At 43.3% G+C, this 13,322-nt stretch overlaps 2 protein-coding genes across 2 annotated transcripts; both read left to right on the plus strand.

Moving 5' to 3' along the window:
- Window positions 1-123: 123 nt before the first annotated feature.
- On the plus strand, window positions 124-2,879 carry dgcr6 (DiGeorge syndrome critical region gene 6). Its single transcript, XM_085787588.1, has 5 exons — window positions 124-510; window positions 597-757; window positions 1,549-1,649; window positions 1,742-1,882; window positions 2,039-2,879. The coding sequence occupies exons 1-5, from the start codon at window positions 407-409 to the stop codon at window positions 2,114-2,116; spliced, it is 585 nt and encodes a 194-aa protein (XP_085643714.1). The 5' UTR covers window positions 124-406; the 3' UTR covers window positions 2,117-2,879.
- Window positions 2,880-5,875: 2,996 nt separating this feature from the next.
- On the plus strand, window positions 5,876-13,077 carry slc7a4 (solute carrier family 7 member 4). The gene is made up of 5 exons (XM_085787589.1): window positions 5,876-6,025; window positions 7,449-8,512; window positions 9,950-10,656; window positions 10,844-10,952; window positions 12,112-13,077. The coding sequence occupies exons 2-5, from the start codon at window positions 7,531-7,533 to the stop codon at window positions 12,327-12,329; spliced, it is 2,016 nt and encodes a 671-aa protein (XP_085643715.1). The 5' UTR covers window positions 5,876-6,025; window positions 7,449-7,530; the 3' UTR covers window positions 12,330-13,077.
- The last annotated feature ends 245 nt before the right edge of the window (window positions 13,078-13,322 follow it).

Consider the following 13,322-nt stretch of genomic DNA (forward strand, 5'->3'; position numbering starts at 1 on the left):
TTTTGTTCCTTTTTCAATTGTTCATAGCCTACTATTTGATGATAAATAAAGTTAACACAAAAAAAAAAACACTACGGCGTTCACATTTACAGACAGGCACTGTTGCAGCCAGCCACCTCCACCCCGGGGTCCTCGCCACACAGAGCATCTGGAAGCTAATAAACAAAACCTAACAGCCGCTCCGCTGAGAAACATCATCCGTTTTCTTCCAAATAACTGTTGCAACGTTAGCCGTTCACTGGCGGAAATAATTAGATACAAGTTAGTGTCCGAAAGACGACACACTGTCTTCACCCTGCTAACTGTTGGCTGTAAAGAACAGTGAAGTGAACCTGAAGTGGTGCTGTTAGCTCGCTGGATGTGTTGACGAGCAGCGTTCCTCCCTCTCATCTTTCCGCTGAAGGAGATGGATGGATATCCCGGAGTCATCGGCGGCGACTCTACAAAGCAACAAGAGAGACATTACTACCTGTTGTCTGAGCTACAGACCTTAGTCAAAGATTTACCAAGGTAACGTACAACTTTAGATGTTTCAGCTTGTTTTTTTGGACGATCCTGGTGGTGATGATAGTTGTTTAATTGTCTCCAATGTTTAGCTCCTTCCAGCAGCGCCTGTCCTACAACACGCTCAGTGACCTGGCTCAGGCTCTCATAGACGGGACTGTTTATGAGATCGTGCAGGGCCTGCTGGATATTCAGCATCTGACAGAGAAGAACCTGTACAACCAGAGGCAAAAGCTGCACTGTGAACACCAAGGTGGGTGGGGGTGGGAACATAGGACGCTCTTTTTGAAATAGGGTCCTATGTTCCCCGTTTTTCCGAAAGAGGGTCCTATGTTCCCCGGTCGCAATACATACTGGGGAACATAGGACCCTTTTTCTAAAAAAGGGTCCTATGTTCCCCGCTGTTGCTGGACCTCTCTCTACTTATCTGGACTCTCTCTATCTATCTGGCCTGTCTATCCTCTACCTGGTATTTTTTTTACTAAACTTAACCAACTCCTTTCTTCATTGCCTAAACCCAACCAATGGGACAATTCCACTTCTCACTCACAACTCAACTTCTCACTCAAAAATAGGCAAAAATCTGAAAAGTTACAACTCCACTTCCAGGTATGGGACCAAAAATTGCATGTTGCCCTGGTCCTTTTGGGAAAAAGTGGGGAACATAGGATCCTTTTAATAAAAAAGGGTTCTATGTTCCCCGGTCCGGACACAGCGGGGAACATACAAAGTGGGGAACATAGGACCCGGGGAACATAGGGATGATCCCACAGAAAACATGCGGTGACTAATTGTTACTTTACTTTACTTTACTTTATTTGTTTATTTGACTGGGACAGCGCACATCAATATACATATAAAAACATGTAAATGTGCCGGATTGTAGCATCGATGCTAATTTCCATCCAGAGTCCCAGAACATAAAAACAATACAGTAACAGGGGAACACAGTTATATACACGACATGACGAAACAGACAACAAGGTAACATTTGCTTGACTGGTTATATTGTTATATTGTGTGTGCGTGTGTGTCTGTGTATAGGACTCAAACAAGATCTTGTACGAAAACACAAAGACGCTCTGCAGTCATGCAAGTCTCACAATCTTGCACTTCTAAAATCAAACCAACAAGCAGAACTAGAGGTGAGTCAGAGAATTACTTCTCATCACTAAAAGGTTCATTGTTACTGCCTTGGGCTTTTAATGGTTTTAATACTTGTGTGTTGTGTCACCAGGCTCTGGAAATCCGAGTGAAAGAAGAGCAAAGAATGATGGATAAGAAAATTGTTGGAGAAATCGATCAAAAAGTGATAGACCAGCAGAACACGCTGGAGAAGGCAGGAGTCCCTGGGTTCTACATCACCACTAATCCTCAGGTTGACCCTTTACATCTGTTCACTTATTATAACAAGATCCCACATACTGTTGTAGGGAAGCATAGCAAACTTTGTTCTCTTTGTTTGCGATACAGACAAATGTCCAGCAGATGGCGATGTATGCCCTCACTGATCCTCAACCACTGTGTGTTTCAGGAGCTGACGATGCAGATGAACCTGCTTGAATTGATCCTCAAGCTTCAGCAGAAGGAGTCCCAATCTGGAGTGATTTGAGAAAGATGATCAACAAAATCTAATTGCACCAGTAGAAACAGACGCTGTGTGACTGACTGTGCTTCAATTACGGTGTGACATCGCAGAAGGAACAAATGAAGCAGAGTCTTGGCTGTTACGTCTTGAGTCGAATTTACATTACCATTATAAACCTGAGACAAGGCTGGTTCTTAAGTAATTAAGTAAGTTTCAAGAAGCAGACTTAATGCTCTGTCACACATGGGGAAATTTCGTAGTTGATTTGTTGCAAATCATCTGAAGATGCATTTAAGAACACAAAGAAATGAACAGATGGCTGTAACTAGAAGTAATGTTGCGTTCCTTTGATGAGATGGTGTTTTCACAAGTGCCTCATGAAACTATTGGACATTCAATGACATTTGAGGTGAAAAGGGATGTTTTTTATTCCTTTTACATGTTCACAGGGACCCAACTCTGAGCAGCAGAAGTGAATTGACAACAAATATGAAGCTGAATTACGTAACTTTTCACTTGTCTTCCAAGTGTCTTGGAAGTTTGTGTGAAAACGTGCTGTTTATTTCAATGAGCCACTGGACACTTGGAGAGTGGATCGGGTTCGACAGGCCTCACCGGAGAATGTTCATTTTAATTAAGTAGAATTACAAACAACCTGTGGACAGTTCTGTGGATCTGGCATTGTCTTGAACATACTTCATTTGAGGTTAGGTGTTAAAACAGTTCATGTATGTACACTGATATTTTAATAAATGTCAAGTGTAAATTAATCTTAACTATTTGACATTATATATATATATATGTTCAGTAGAATTAAGCATCTTCCTGCTCAAAACAAATGGTTTCTCACAACAGCCTTGTGTTTTGTGACAATTTACAGGAATTTACTTATCAGCACAATAATTTAATACTGTTTCAAATCATGTCCTCTCATGGAGATGCAGTGATGGTACTGCTCATCACTCCGTGTGGAGCCACCTGCTCGACTGGATACTAGTAAATAAATCTGCTGCTGAACAGAATCTGAAGCCTCTCAAATAGTTTTTTAATTTAATTTGTAAGCCTTTTTCCTGATAAATATGATCAACATCAAAGGTTGCCAACACATTCCTGATATTTACAATCACTCACTGAGTGTCAAACTGAGACATGCTCATTACATGTATCCCACTCTAACTATAACATCACTATTGTATATCCATAAGTCATTCATGGGCTATGCCTACTGTTTATGGTGTCGAGTGCTGCCGCCAGGCCTCTGACAAGGTCCAACAGCAGGGCTCATATCACATCCATCTTCTTCTCACTGACTGTTTAATAAATGCAATAGTTTTATGTTCACACACAAAGGCACCACGGTCACTGGATTGTGATTTACTTTTCTTCTTGCTCCTACAGCCTGTTAGGTTTCCTGGCATTGGCTGCAACTAAAGATGACCAAGCATACTTTTCTTATAACCTCAGATGATCCCTCAATTTTTACCATACCCATGACCCCTAGACAAAAATGTCCACCTATAGGCCCTCATTTATGAAACTTGCGTACACCAAAAAAATGGGTGTACACCAAATTCACCGCAAGGATCGGCATTTATTAATCTGAGCGTGAGCGTACGGTACGCACAAATCTCACGCCAGCTCTGACCAGGTGTACGCACATTTGGAACCAGCGTAGAACATGCAGGAAGGAGTGCTGCTGTGTCAGAATGATTATTAAACCATAGTCTAATAACGCAGCGATGTGGACCACATGTTGTTGTTGTTTATATTGATAAAAAGTTAAAAAGTAGCCAAAAACGCTACAACCAAGTCCGTGTTGAAAATGTAACTGGACTTTTATTTTGAGCAACTGAGATGAATTAAAAACCACGATGTGACAGATGCTCGTTAATCAGCTGTGTCAACAGAAACAGTCAATGACAGACAGACCTGTTATTGTTAGATCACACACACAAACTTCCAACATCTCCTGCACCAGAGCATGACCGGACGGCTCCTCAGTCTCTCTCTGCCGGACACCGGAGCCGGCGGGGGAGGGGGGGGGGCGGCTCCGCTACCTGTCCAGGTGCAGCTGATCTCCGCGGCGGAGTGTTTTTTTTTTTTTCCCCAGTCACCGGGACCTGTCAGCGGGACATCGGGCCAGTGTTTCACATCCCTCCATCAGCCGAACCATGCTGTGCTGATGGTCATAAAGTCGCGTTCGCAGCAGTAATATGCCTATGATTTCTCCTCAGTCACTTGTGTTTAGTAAACTGCAGGAGCATTTCATGAGATCGCTGGGTTTCCTGACGTGGTCGGTGACACGTGCGTCTGCAGCCTCCATCCACCGGGATGACGCTTATCAATCACAAAATCTATCAATCTATCAATGTCCAGATATTTAATGTTGCCGCCCTCTCCCTGTTCAACGCGGTAACGTCAGTAAAGTCCGTCTTCTTGGCCGTCTTCCGTGTCTCCATGTCGTAAAAGGGGCAGGGCGACGCCTCTAAAGCAGGAATATATCGGGGCGTGACATTTAAATGACGCTCGTTTTCAGCCGCCGTATTTATCACCACCACGCCGGTTCTACGCCGAAATCAGCAGCGTACACACTTTTCGTAAATCACACGTGACACTTGCCGTACACTGATATTTACACCAGAATCTACACCAGATCCTGCGCAAGTTTGATAAATGAGGGCCATAGTGAGAGACAATTAACATCAGTTACTCCCAAAATATTTGTGATACATATAAACTGGGTCTTGACTAAACATGAAAATCACTTTTGACATGGATTTCAAAAAAATTTTACCCCTTCCTGGCCAGTTGTTTTAGCTGCAAAAACACATGATTTCTCATACTGTGTTTTTATTTTATTATTTTTTATCCCTGTCTATATTCTGAAGGTTTTTACAGAGGGGATTGTTGATATATCATTAATGCAACATTTTATTCCAAAAAACAAAAACAAAAAAAGCTAAATTTGATTTTTTTTTTTTTTTTTTTAGGGCTGGTGACAGTATTTTCTCATTTACAGAGTGATAAAAAAAAGGAGATATCCAAAATCCCCTCTGTGAAAACTTCTGACCTTATGTCAACAAAATAAAACAAGAATTTTGAAATCTGAACAAAGTGTTCAGATTTCGGTTCTGGATATGCAAATTAGTGCATATTTCATTAGATATTGCCTCATTTACACATTTAAACATAAAATTTGACAAAACTTGTAATAAAAAAAATAGTTGTCTCAATGTGAGTGATGGGAAGTTTCATGATGATATCTGTTAGTTAAAATTGTTACCTTAAAATACATTAAAAAAAATTTAAAAACATAGGCAGAGGTGGACATTTTTGTCCAGCGATGGGTCATGGGTGTCGTTAAAATGCATTATGGGTCCAAAAAATGGACTTTCATTCTGAAACAAGGGACATCCAGAGTTTCCCCATACACCTCCTTGCCAAAAATCAGGCCCCAGTGACCTTTCATTTGACCGTGGGGAGTTGGGGAAGTGTGAGAGGTGGACAGAAATGTCCAGGGGTCATCAGAGGAAGACACATCCTTCCAGGCTAAATTGAAACATTTTTTGTTAGATTTAATTTTTATTTTGTATGGCATCCATTCGATTTTTTTCTTTCCTTTTTTCTTTTTTTTAATTAAATGCTTGTATTAAATCCTTATGATTGACTGCATAGCCTGTGGTGAGGGTCCGGGGACCCCCTCTGAGACCACCGGATAATCTCCTACTACTCTGCTGTAATATGGGTGGGGCCCAGCGGGGAAGCCCTTGCAGCCGAGTATAAAGGGTGACTGCGCCTTTAAGAAGCAGTCCTGGCTCTACATGTTGGTTTTATTCCTCGGTGCACCTTCTGCTCCATCACCAGACGATGCAGCCCGGTAACTCCTAACTGCCCGGGACCTGGCGCACAGATGAGAGATCCTGAACTGCAAAGGTAGCTACGGCGTCGGCGATCATTGTGTTTCATGTCTTAATACTGACGTGTGCTCTCCTGGTTGATGCAAAGCGGATAATATTATGTTACCACATCCCTCCCGGATGAAAAGTGCGTCGTCGCTCTCCAGTCGGCTCCATCCAGGAGATAGGAAGTGCAGTGCACTAACCGTCCTCACTTTGCGTCCGTTTCCATGTCGTTGTAAAATATTAATTTGTGATTAAAACGACGTTTATTCTACTATTCTTCTGTTGTGTGCACGGGACGTCTTGTGATGACGGATGTGTGTAGATATTTCAGTATAAGCGAGTGGTGTGTTTTATGGCTCTGGGTTTATTTCTAGAGGGGAATAAGGCGTTACGTAATTATAACAGAGGCATCCTGTTGTCGCCATATGCCTATCGAGGGCAAGAATCAGATGTTGCACCGCCCAGACTGGGATGGTGGATACTGATGAAAAGACTAAAACATGTTGTTTGCAGTTGAACAAATGAAAAATATTAGACCAGCTTTATTTACACACCAGCGATGCCTTTTAGATGACGTGGTCACGAGTGTTCATGGGTGCCACACGTTCAAGTCAGGGCCTGAGTGAATACCTGGCATAATACCTGGCTAAAACAGACATGTAGGATGAGGGGACAGCTAAAATAGAGTAGTACATCTGTGGAACCACAGTGGACACTCAGTTTTATTTCATGTACCAAGCAAAGTTACTGCTGCATTCCTGTTACAATGAGAGATGTAGCATTTGTGTCTAATGTCATTATTATGAACTATTGTTTTCATTACACAATTATCCTATTTATTCATCAATTGAAAAAAATATATAGAGGGCGAGCTTGGAAAACAATTGTCCACTCCGTGCAGAGTGACAAAGTAAAGACATATTAATGTATATTGTGTGTCCAGGGCTGTTGTACAGGGGAGAAAGGTGATGATAATTCTAGGGGCCCAGCGCCCAGTAGGGCCCACAAAAAACCCCAGTTGTCTAATCTTTGTATGACTGATTAATTCTGCATACGACTCTGACTAATACTCATGGTAATGCTGCATCAGCATCAAAACAAAGTAGGCTAAATAAAAAATGATAATCATAATACATAATAGTCTAAGAAAAAAAAAGTGGAAAAGTCAGGGGCCCACTTTAATATTCTTTCAGGGGGCCCAGAATTCCTAGCAATGGCCCTGTGTGTGTCCACCAACAGCTCTGAATAAAATGTTATGAGACAAACACCAGGCTACAACCTGAAGCCTTACAATGTGTCAAATACTACAACTAAATATGTGTGTGAATATAAGGTTTATATTTCGGTTCTCTCCTGACTGTCTGACACACAGCGTGGAGGTTAAACAAGTGACATTAAGTAGCGTTTCCTGCTCTGCCGCTGTGTCAACATTGTGCTTGTTTTGTGCCTTATAGGTCATCTTCATAGACAGGTAATGGATCCAGTGTGAACGTCACAACACCATCCTGTCCAGCTGGCCTGTCTATCTCTGTAGCTATGGCAACTTGTCCAAGAGGCTGCGCACCAGCGGTGCACCTTTGTCAGAAACTAAACCGACTCAAGACCCTGGATGATGACATGATGGCCACGTCGCTGAAACGCTGCCTCTCCACTCTGGACCTGACTCTGATGGGTGTCGGGGGCATGGTGGGCTCCGGCCTTTATGTCCTGACAGGAACAGTAGCCAAAGACATGGTCGGGCCTGCAGTCATCGTATCCTTCATTTTTGCAGGTTTCGCCTCTCTCTTGGCTGCCTTTTGTTATGCAGAGTTTGGAGCACGCATTCCCAAAACAGGATCTGCCTATATGTTTACCTACGTTTCTGTGGGAGAGATCTGGGCTTTTCTCATTGGTTGGAATGTGATTTTGGAGAACATGATTGGCGGCGCTGCTGTGGCACGTGCCTGGAGTGGCTACCTGGACTCCATTTTCAACCATGCCATCCAGAACTTCACCGAGACACACATTATGCAGTGGAACGTGCCCTTCCTCGCCCATTACCCCGATGTACTCGCAGCAGGGATTCTAGTCGTTGCCTCGTTCTTCATTTCCTTTGGAGTTCAAGTGTCCTCTTACCTCAACCATATCTTCTCCGTCATTAGTATGGGTGTTATTGTTTTCATACTGGTGTTCGGCTTCGTACTGGCTGAACCGGCCAATTGGAGCCAGAAAGAAGGAGGCTTCGCACCTTTTGGGTTGTCCGGGATACTGGCAGGCTCGGCCACGTGCTTCTATGCTTTCGTGGGCTTTGATGTAATCGCATCCTCAAGCGAGGAGGCAAAGAATCCACAGAAAGCTGTTCCCATTGCCACTGCAATCTCTCTGGGACTGGCAGCCACAGCTTATATCCTGGTCTCCACAGTGCTCACACTAATGGTTCCCTGGCATTCACTGGACCCCAACTCAGCTCTGGCCGACGCTTTCTTCCGCCGTGGCTACAGCTGGGCTGGAGTGATTGTGGCAGTAGGCTCCATATGTGGTGAGTGTTCAACTATTCATTGAAGAGTATAATTTAAATAGTGGTTTGTACATATTGTTTAGTAGTAGTAGCATTATCTGCCCAATGCTGTGTCTTGTGTCATGTTGTGATTAGGGTTGCAAAGGGGCGGAAAATTTCCAGTAAATTTCCGGTAAATTTCCAGAAACTTTCCATGGGAAGTTAAGCAGGGGAATTTTGGAAATATTCCAAAATCGAAACTTTCCATGGGAGTTATGGGAATTTATGGGAATTATTGGGAATTTATGGGAATTAAAGCAGAAGTAAGCGATATTTTTGTGTTAATATGAGTCTTAAATAGTTATATCTTCCGACGAGAATCACTTACATAGAGTGTTTGGACCGAAACACGGGTCTGTCAGTCACTCTGCTCTGCTCTGAGCCGAGGAGAAAACTTTTCTTGTATCCTACAAGTTTTATCCAGTGAGGAGAGAGAACGGCATGAAGGGCTGTGTGTGCAGCCGAGGGATGCGCGTGAATGTGGTGACGTAGGGACGAGGACCAATAGATCCATGACAAGGGCGGGGGCTGCTAACTCCATCGGTTGACAAGAAGTTATGGTGCATTCAAGGTAACCCGTAACTCGTGTTTTTCCGACCAGTTCGATCTGGTACGACTTCACGGATCTGGTACGACTTCACGGGTCGGAAAAACACGAGTGGCCGTTATAGTGCACTTTCACAGGCAACAGGGCGGAAAAACACAAGTTACGGGTTGCCTGGAACGCTACAAAGTCGTAAGTCGTGACTTGAAGCCGTAACTTACGGTTTCAAAAGCCTGCCTAGAATGCAGTATTAGCCAAAACGATCGGATCGCTTACTTCTGCTTTAACTGGAAATTGGGGGTAATTTAAACAAACTGTATCATATCCAAACATAAATGTTAATATTTTGTTTTGTCATAAGAAGACATCCATGCAAAATAACGCAATTAAAAAACATGACATTTCAACAGATTTATTTGTGAGTAGAACTGTACCAAGTTTTAATTCTTGTATGAACAATCAATTCTTTTCTTGTATGAACAATCAATTATTTTACTGAACAACAAAAACATGAATGTTGGGAAAGAAAATAGCCCTCAATAGCCCTACAGTTAGCAGTGTGCTGTGTGCATGTGACTGAGGAATAGCATAGATATTCAAGTGTACAAGTATACTTAAATCTGGTTGTTTTAGCCAAGATTATTTTCCCCAACTAGATTTAAGTTCCCTGTCAAGGGCCAACCTTCAATTTTGTAAATTTCGGATTTATTCCTGTTAATTCCCATATATTCCCATGGAAAGTTTCCAACTTTGAAAATTTCAGAATTTTGCAACCCTATTTGTACATATTGTTTAGCAGTCTAGTAGCATTATCTGCCCAATGCTGTGTCTTGTGTTATGTTGTGATATTCATCCTCTGTCTTTTTCATTTCCAGCCATGAATACTGTGCTGCTCTGTAACCTCTTCTCCCTCCCTCGGATTGTGTACGCCATGGCAGAGGATGGATTGTTCTTCTCCTTTTTTGCACGTGTCAATCCTGTCACCAAAGTCCCCGTCAATGCTATATTGGTGTTTGGCATCCTCATGTCCACCATGGCTCTGGTCTTTGACCTGGAGGCCTTAGTTCAGTTCTTGTCCATCGGCACACTCCTGGCCTACACCTTCGTGGCAGCGAGCGTTATTGTGTTGCGCTTCCAGCCTGAGAAAACCAACTCCAAGGGAACCGCTTCCACGTCTCCCAACCCCAACGCTGAACCTTCCCCTGCCCCCTCAGAGTCTCAGACCATCACTGAGGACAGCGGGGAGCTGAAGCAGTATGAGTCCTTCTCGGACAAGCTGCAGTTGGTGGAGAGGCAGAAGACAACAGAGCGGCGTGGGGTTGGGCAGTTGAAGGCTTTTTGGGAACCGTACCTGGGCAAAGTGCTGGGGGACTGCGAGCCGGGCGAGGTGGTGGCCTTCTGCGTGCTGACTCTGATAGTGAGCTCGGCATCCCTCTGTGCTGTGCTGGAATTCGGTACCAAACAGCTGCAGCTGCCACTCTGGAGCTTCACCATGCTGCTGGTGATCTTTTCCCTGGCTTACGTCCTTAGCCTGGCGCTCATATGTATCCACGAGCCACAGACTGACAGCAAAACATTCCAGGTAAGCCCCTTTCTGAATTTTAGTGTAATATAGGCTAGTGATTGAACTATTATTACATGCTCTAATGGCCTAATGTCCTGGCAGCTACATAAACTTTAATTACACTCAGATAAACAATTAATCTCATTTCGATTTCATGTTAATACAGTTGAATGATTGAAGTATGACGAGTTTTGTTGTTGTGTAGGTACCTCTGGTTCCACTGACTCCGGGTGCCAGTATCCTCATTAATGTATTCCTTATGATGAAGCTCAGCCCCCTAACCTGGATTCGATTCACTGTGTGGATTGCAATAGGTAAGAAGGCTCTGGATTTAGGCAGCAAAACACAGTACAAAAACCTTCACAACCAGACACCCTTAGAGCTCAAAGAAAAAGCTCTTCAGGTAGAACCTCTTCTTTACACAAACATAGGCCTGTGTATTGTAAGTGTAACTTTGGTCACCTAAAGACTGATGGATCTGCACACGACGTAAAATGAATGTTATCTCAGTTACACAGCAATAAAACACCTGCCTCTGTTGCTAGTGAACGTCAGTGTACGTCAGTGTTACATCAGCAGATGAAAAAAAAACACTTCAAGTGCTCTGAGGGAAGGAGAACTTTTCCCATTTGTCAGCAACCCTCTGAGGATGGTGGTCAAACAGCGTTAAAGCCCTGTCAGAAAAGGGGGATCACAGGGGAGGTGTGATTAGCTGCATTAGCTTAAGGCTTCTCTGAACCAGTAAACCATTTAAACCCCACTGTCAGGCTGCAGCAAGTTAACAAGATGCACAATCGTGGAATATTACACTTGACAGGCTGGGCGCTCTCGTCCACTTATCCTCCGTAATGGCCCCTGCAGAAAAAAAAGCATGGGAGTGCTTCATTGGACTCAGAGTAAAAGCTAATGAATATTACACCAGAGTAGTATGGTTTTATTGTTCAGTTATCTGAGAATTTTTATTATATCATAGAGAATAAAACATTAGCCCTATAATCTTACTTCTGAGCAGTGCACGGGGGGGGGGGGGGCAAGGGGGGGGCCCAATTGTTTAAGTGCCCCCTGGGAGCCAAAATGCGCATTAAAGTGCCCTCTTGGAAGCCAAAACGTGTACTAAAGTGCCCTCTAGGAGCCAAAACGCATGCCAAAGTGCCCTCTTGGTAGCCAAAACGCACGTTAAAGTGCCCTCTTGGTAGCCAAAACGCATGCTAAAGTGCCCTCTTGGTAGCCAAAACGCATGTTAAAGTGCGCTCTGGAGCCAAAACACATGCTAAAGTGCCCTCTTGGTAGCCAAAACGCAAGCTGAAGTGCATTCTATCCAAAATGCGTGCTAAAGTGCCCTCTTCAGTGGCGATGACGCGCTATATGTGCCTTTTTTTTTTCCTTTTCGCCCCTGCCCTTCAAAAAGTCTGTGCACGCCACTGCTTCTGAGTCACTGTGGTTCATGTGTGCTATGACTTCCCGTCTTCCCAGGTCTCCTTGTGTATTTTGGATATGGGATCTGGCACAGCAAGGAGGGCATGCGAGAGCTGCATCCCAAAGACATGGCGGCCCGGTATGTGGTGCTACCCAGCGGCAGCCTGGTAGAAACAGTGCAGTCCGTCCAGCCCGACGGCCAAGTGGACTCCACGGCGCCCCACATTAACGCCTCCACTCCCTCCACAGCTGAGGAGTACGCAGGGAAGAGATGATGTGTGACCAGTCGCGGTCACCGTTACAGCCGGCTGGTTTTATCTGTCGTCTCCCACTCATGCGCCGTATTATTACTATACTCTCTGTATCTCACTCCCTTTAGTGTGTGACTGGCCTGCCACAGTCTGTACTCGTTGCTCTGCAAATGTAAGCACACCACAGGATGGGATGCACGCTCTCTGTCTCGTTGTGAAGCTTATTTGTATATCTTGTAATACTCGAATGTACAGTAGAGAGCTTTATTACTGTCCTGTAAACTTCTTGCATTGTGTTAAATATCTTTTAAGACCAGCTCTTTTCTTGCAACCTTTGCCAGTTTGTCAGAATCCACATGCTTGTAGATTATATATATGGTGCTTTTTTTGTGACAAATTCCACTTTTAATTTGTATATTCAGCAAATGATTTTTAAAAATCATTTAAACACAAATCTAGAGCTGGAAAATCACCAAAAATATGATTCTGTTGTTAACAAGGTAGAAGACACCCCGCTGCATTTTTGACAATATCATCTCTGTATGGCAAGCATCTATTTGTTGCATGTTTTTTTTAGTTATCAGAGGAATGCACAGACTTTTGTGAGTTTACATTTTCACCTTTTTACTTCTTTTCCACCTCAGAAGAAACTACAGGTTCTATCTATTATTGTGGATCCACTTCACCTAAACTGCCCTACCTATAGTTTCTACTGACAAACTGAATCTAATATGTTTATATCTGTATTTATTTTAAATTTTTTTTTTTTTTTTTTTTTAGCTCTTAGATATCATTAGCTTTATTTTTGGTGTGTCTGTGTTTTTGTGTTTGTGTATATGAATAAGCACTATGTTTTACATACCTCAGTAGGTTTCCATTAGTAATTTGTGGTAAGCTTTTCACCTCATCGAAATCTTATCCCATGACCCTGTTCTCTTTTGTGTCACTGATCTTACACTTTTGCAGGTTTTTCTCACGCACCTTTAAACAGCAAAATTCCGCCCACCCCTCTCTCTC

This window comes from Trachurus japonicus, chromosome 9 (assembly GCF_045865225.1).
Source record: "Trachurus japonicus isolate A0001 chromosome 9, Traja_1.0".
Classification (NCBI taxonomy): domain Eukaryota; kingdom Metazoa; phylum Chordata; class Actinopteri; order Carangiformes; family Carangidae; genus Trachurus; species Trachurus japonicus.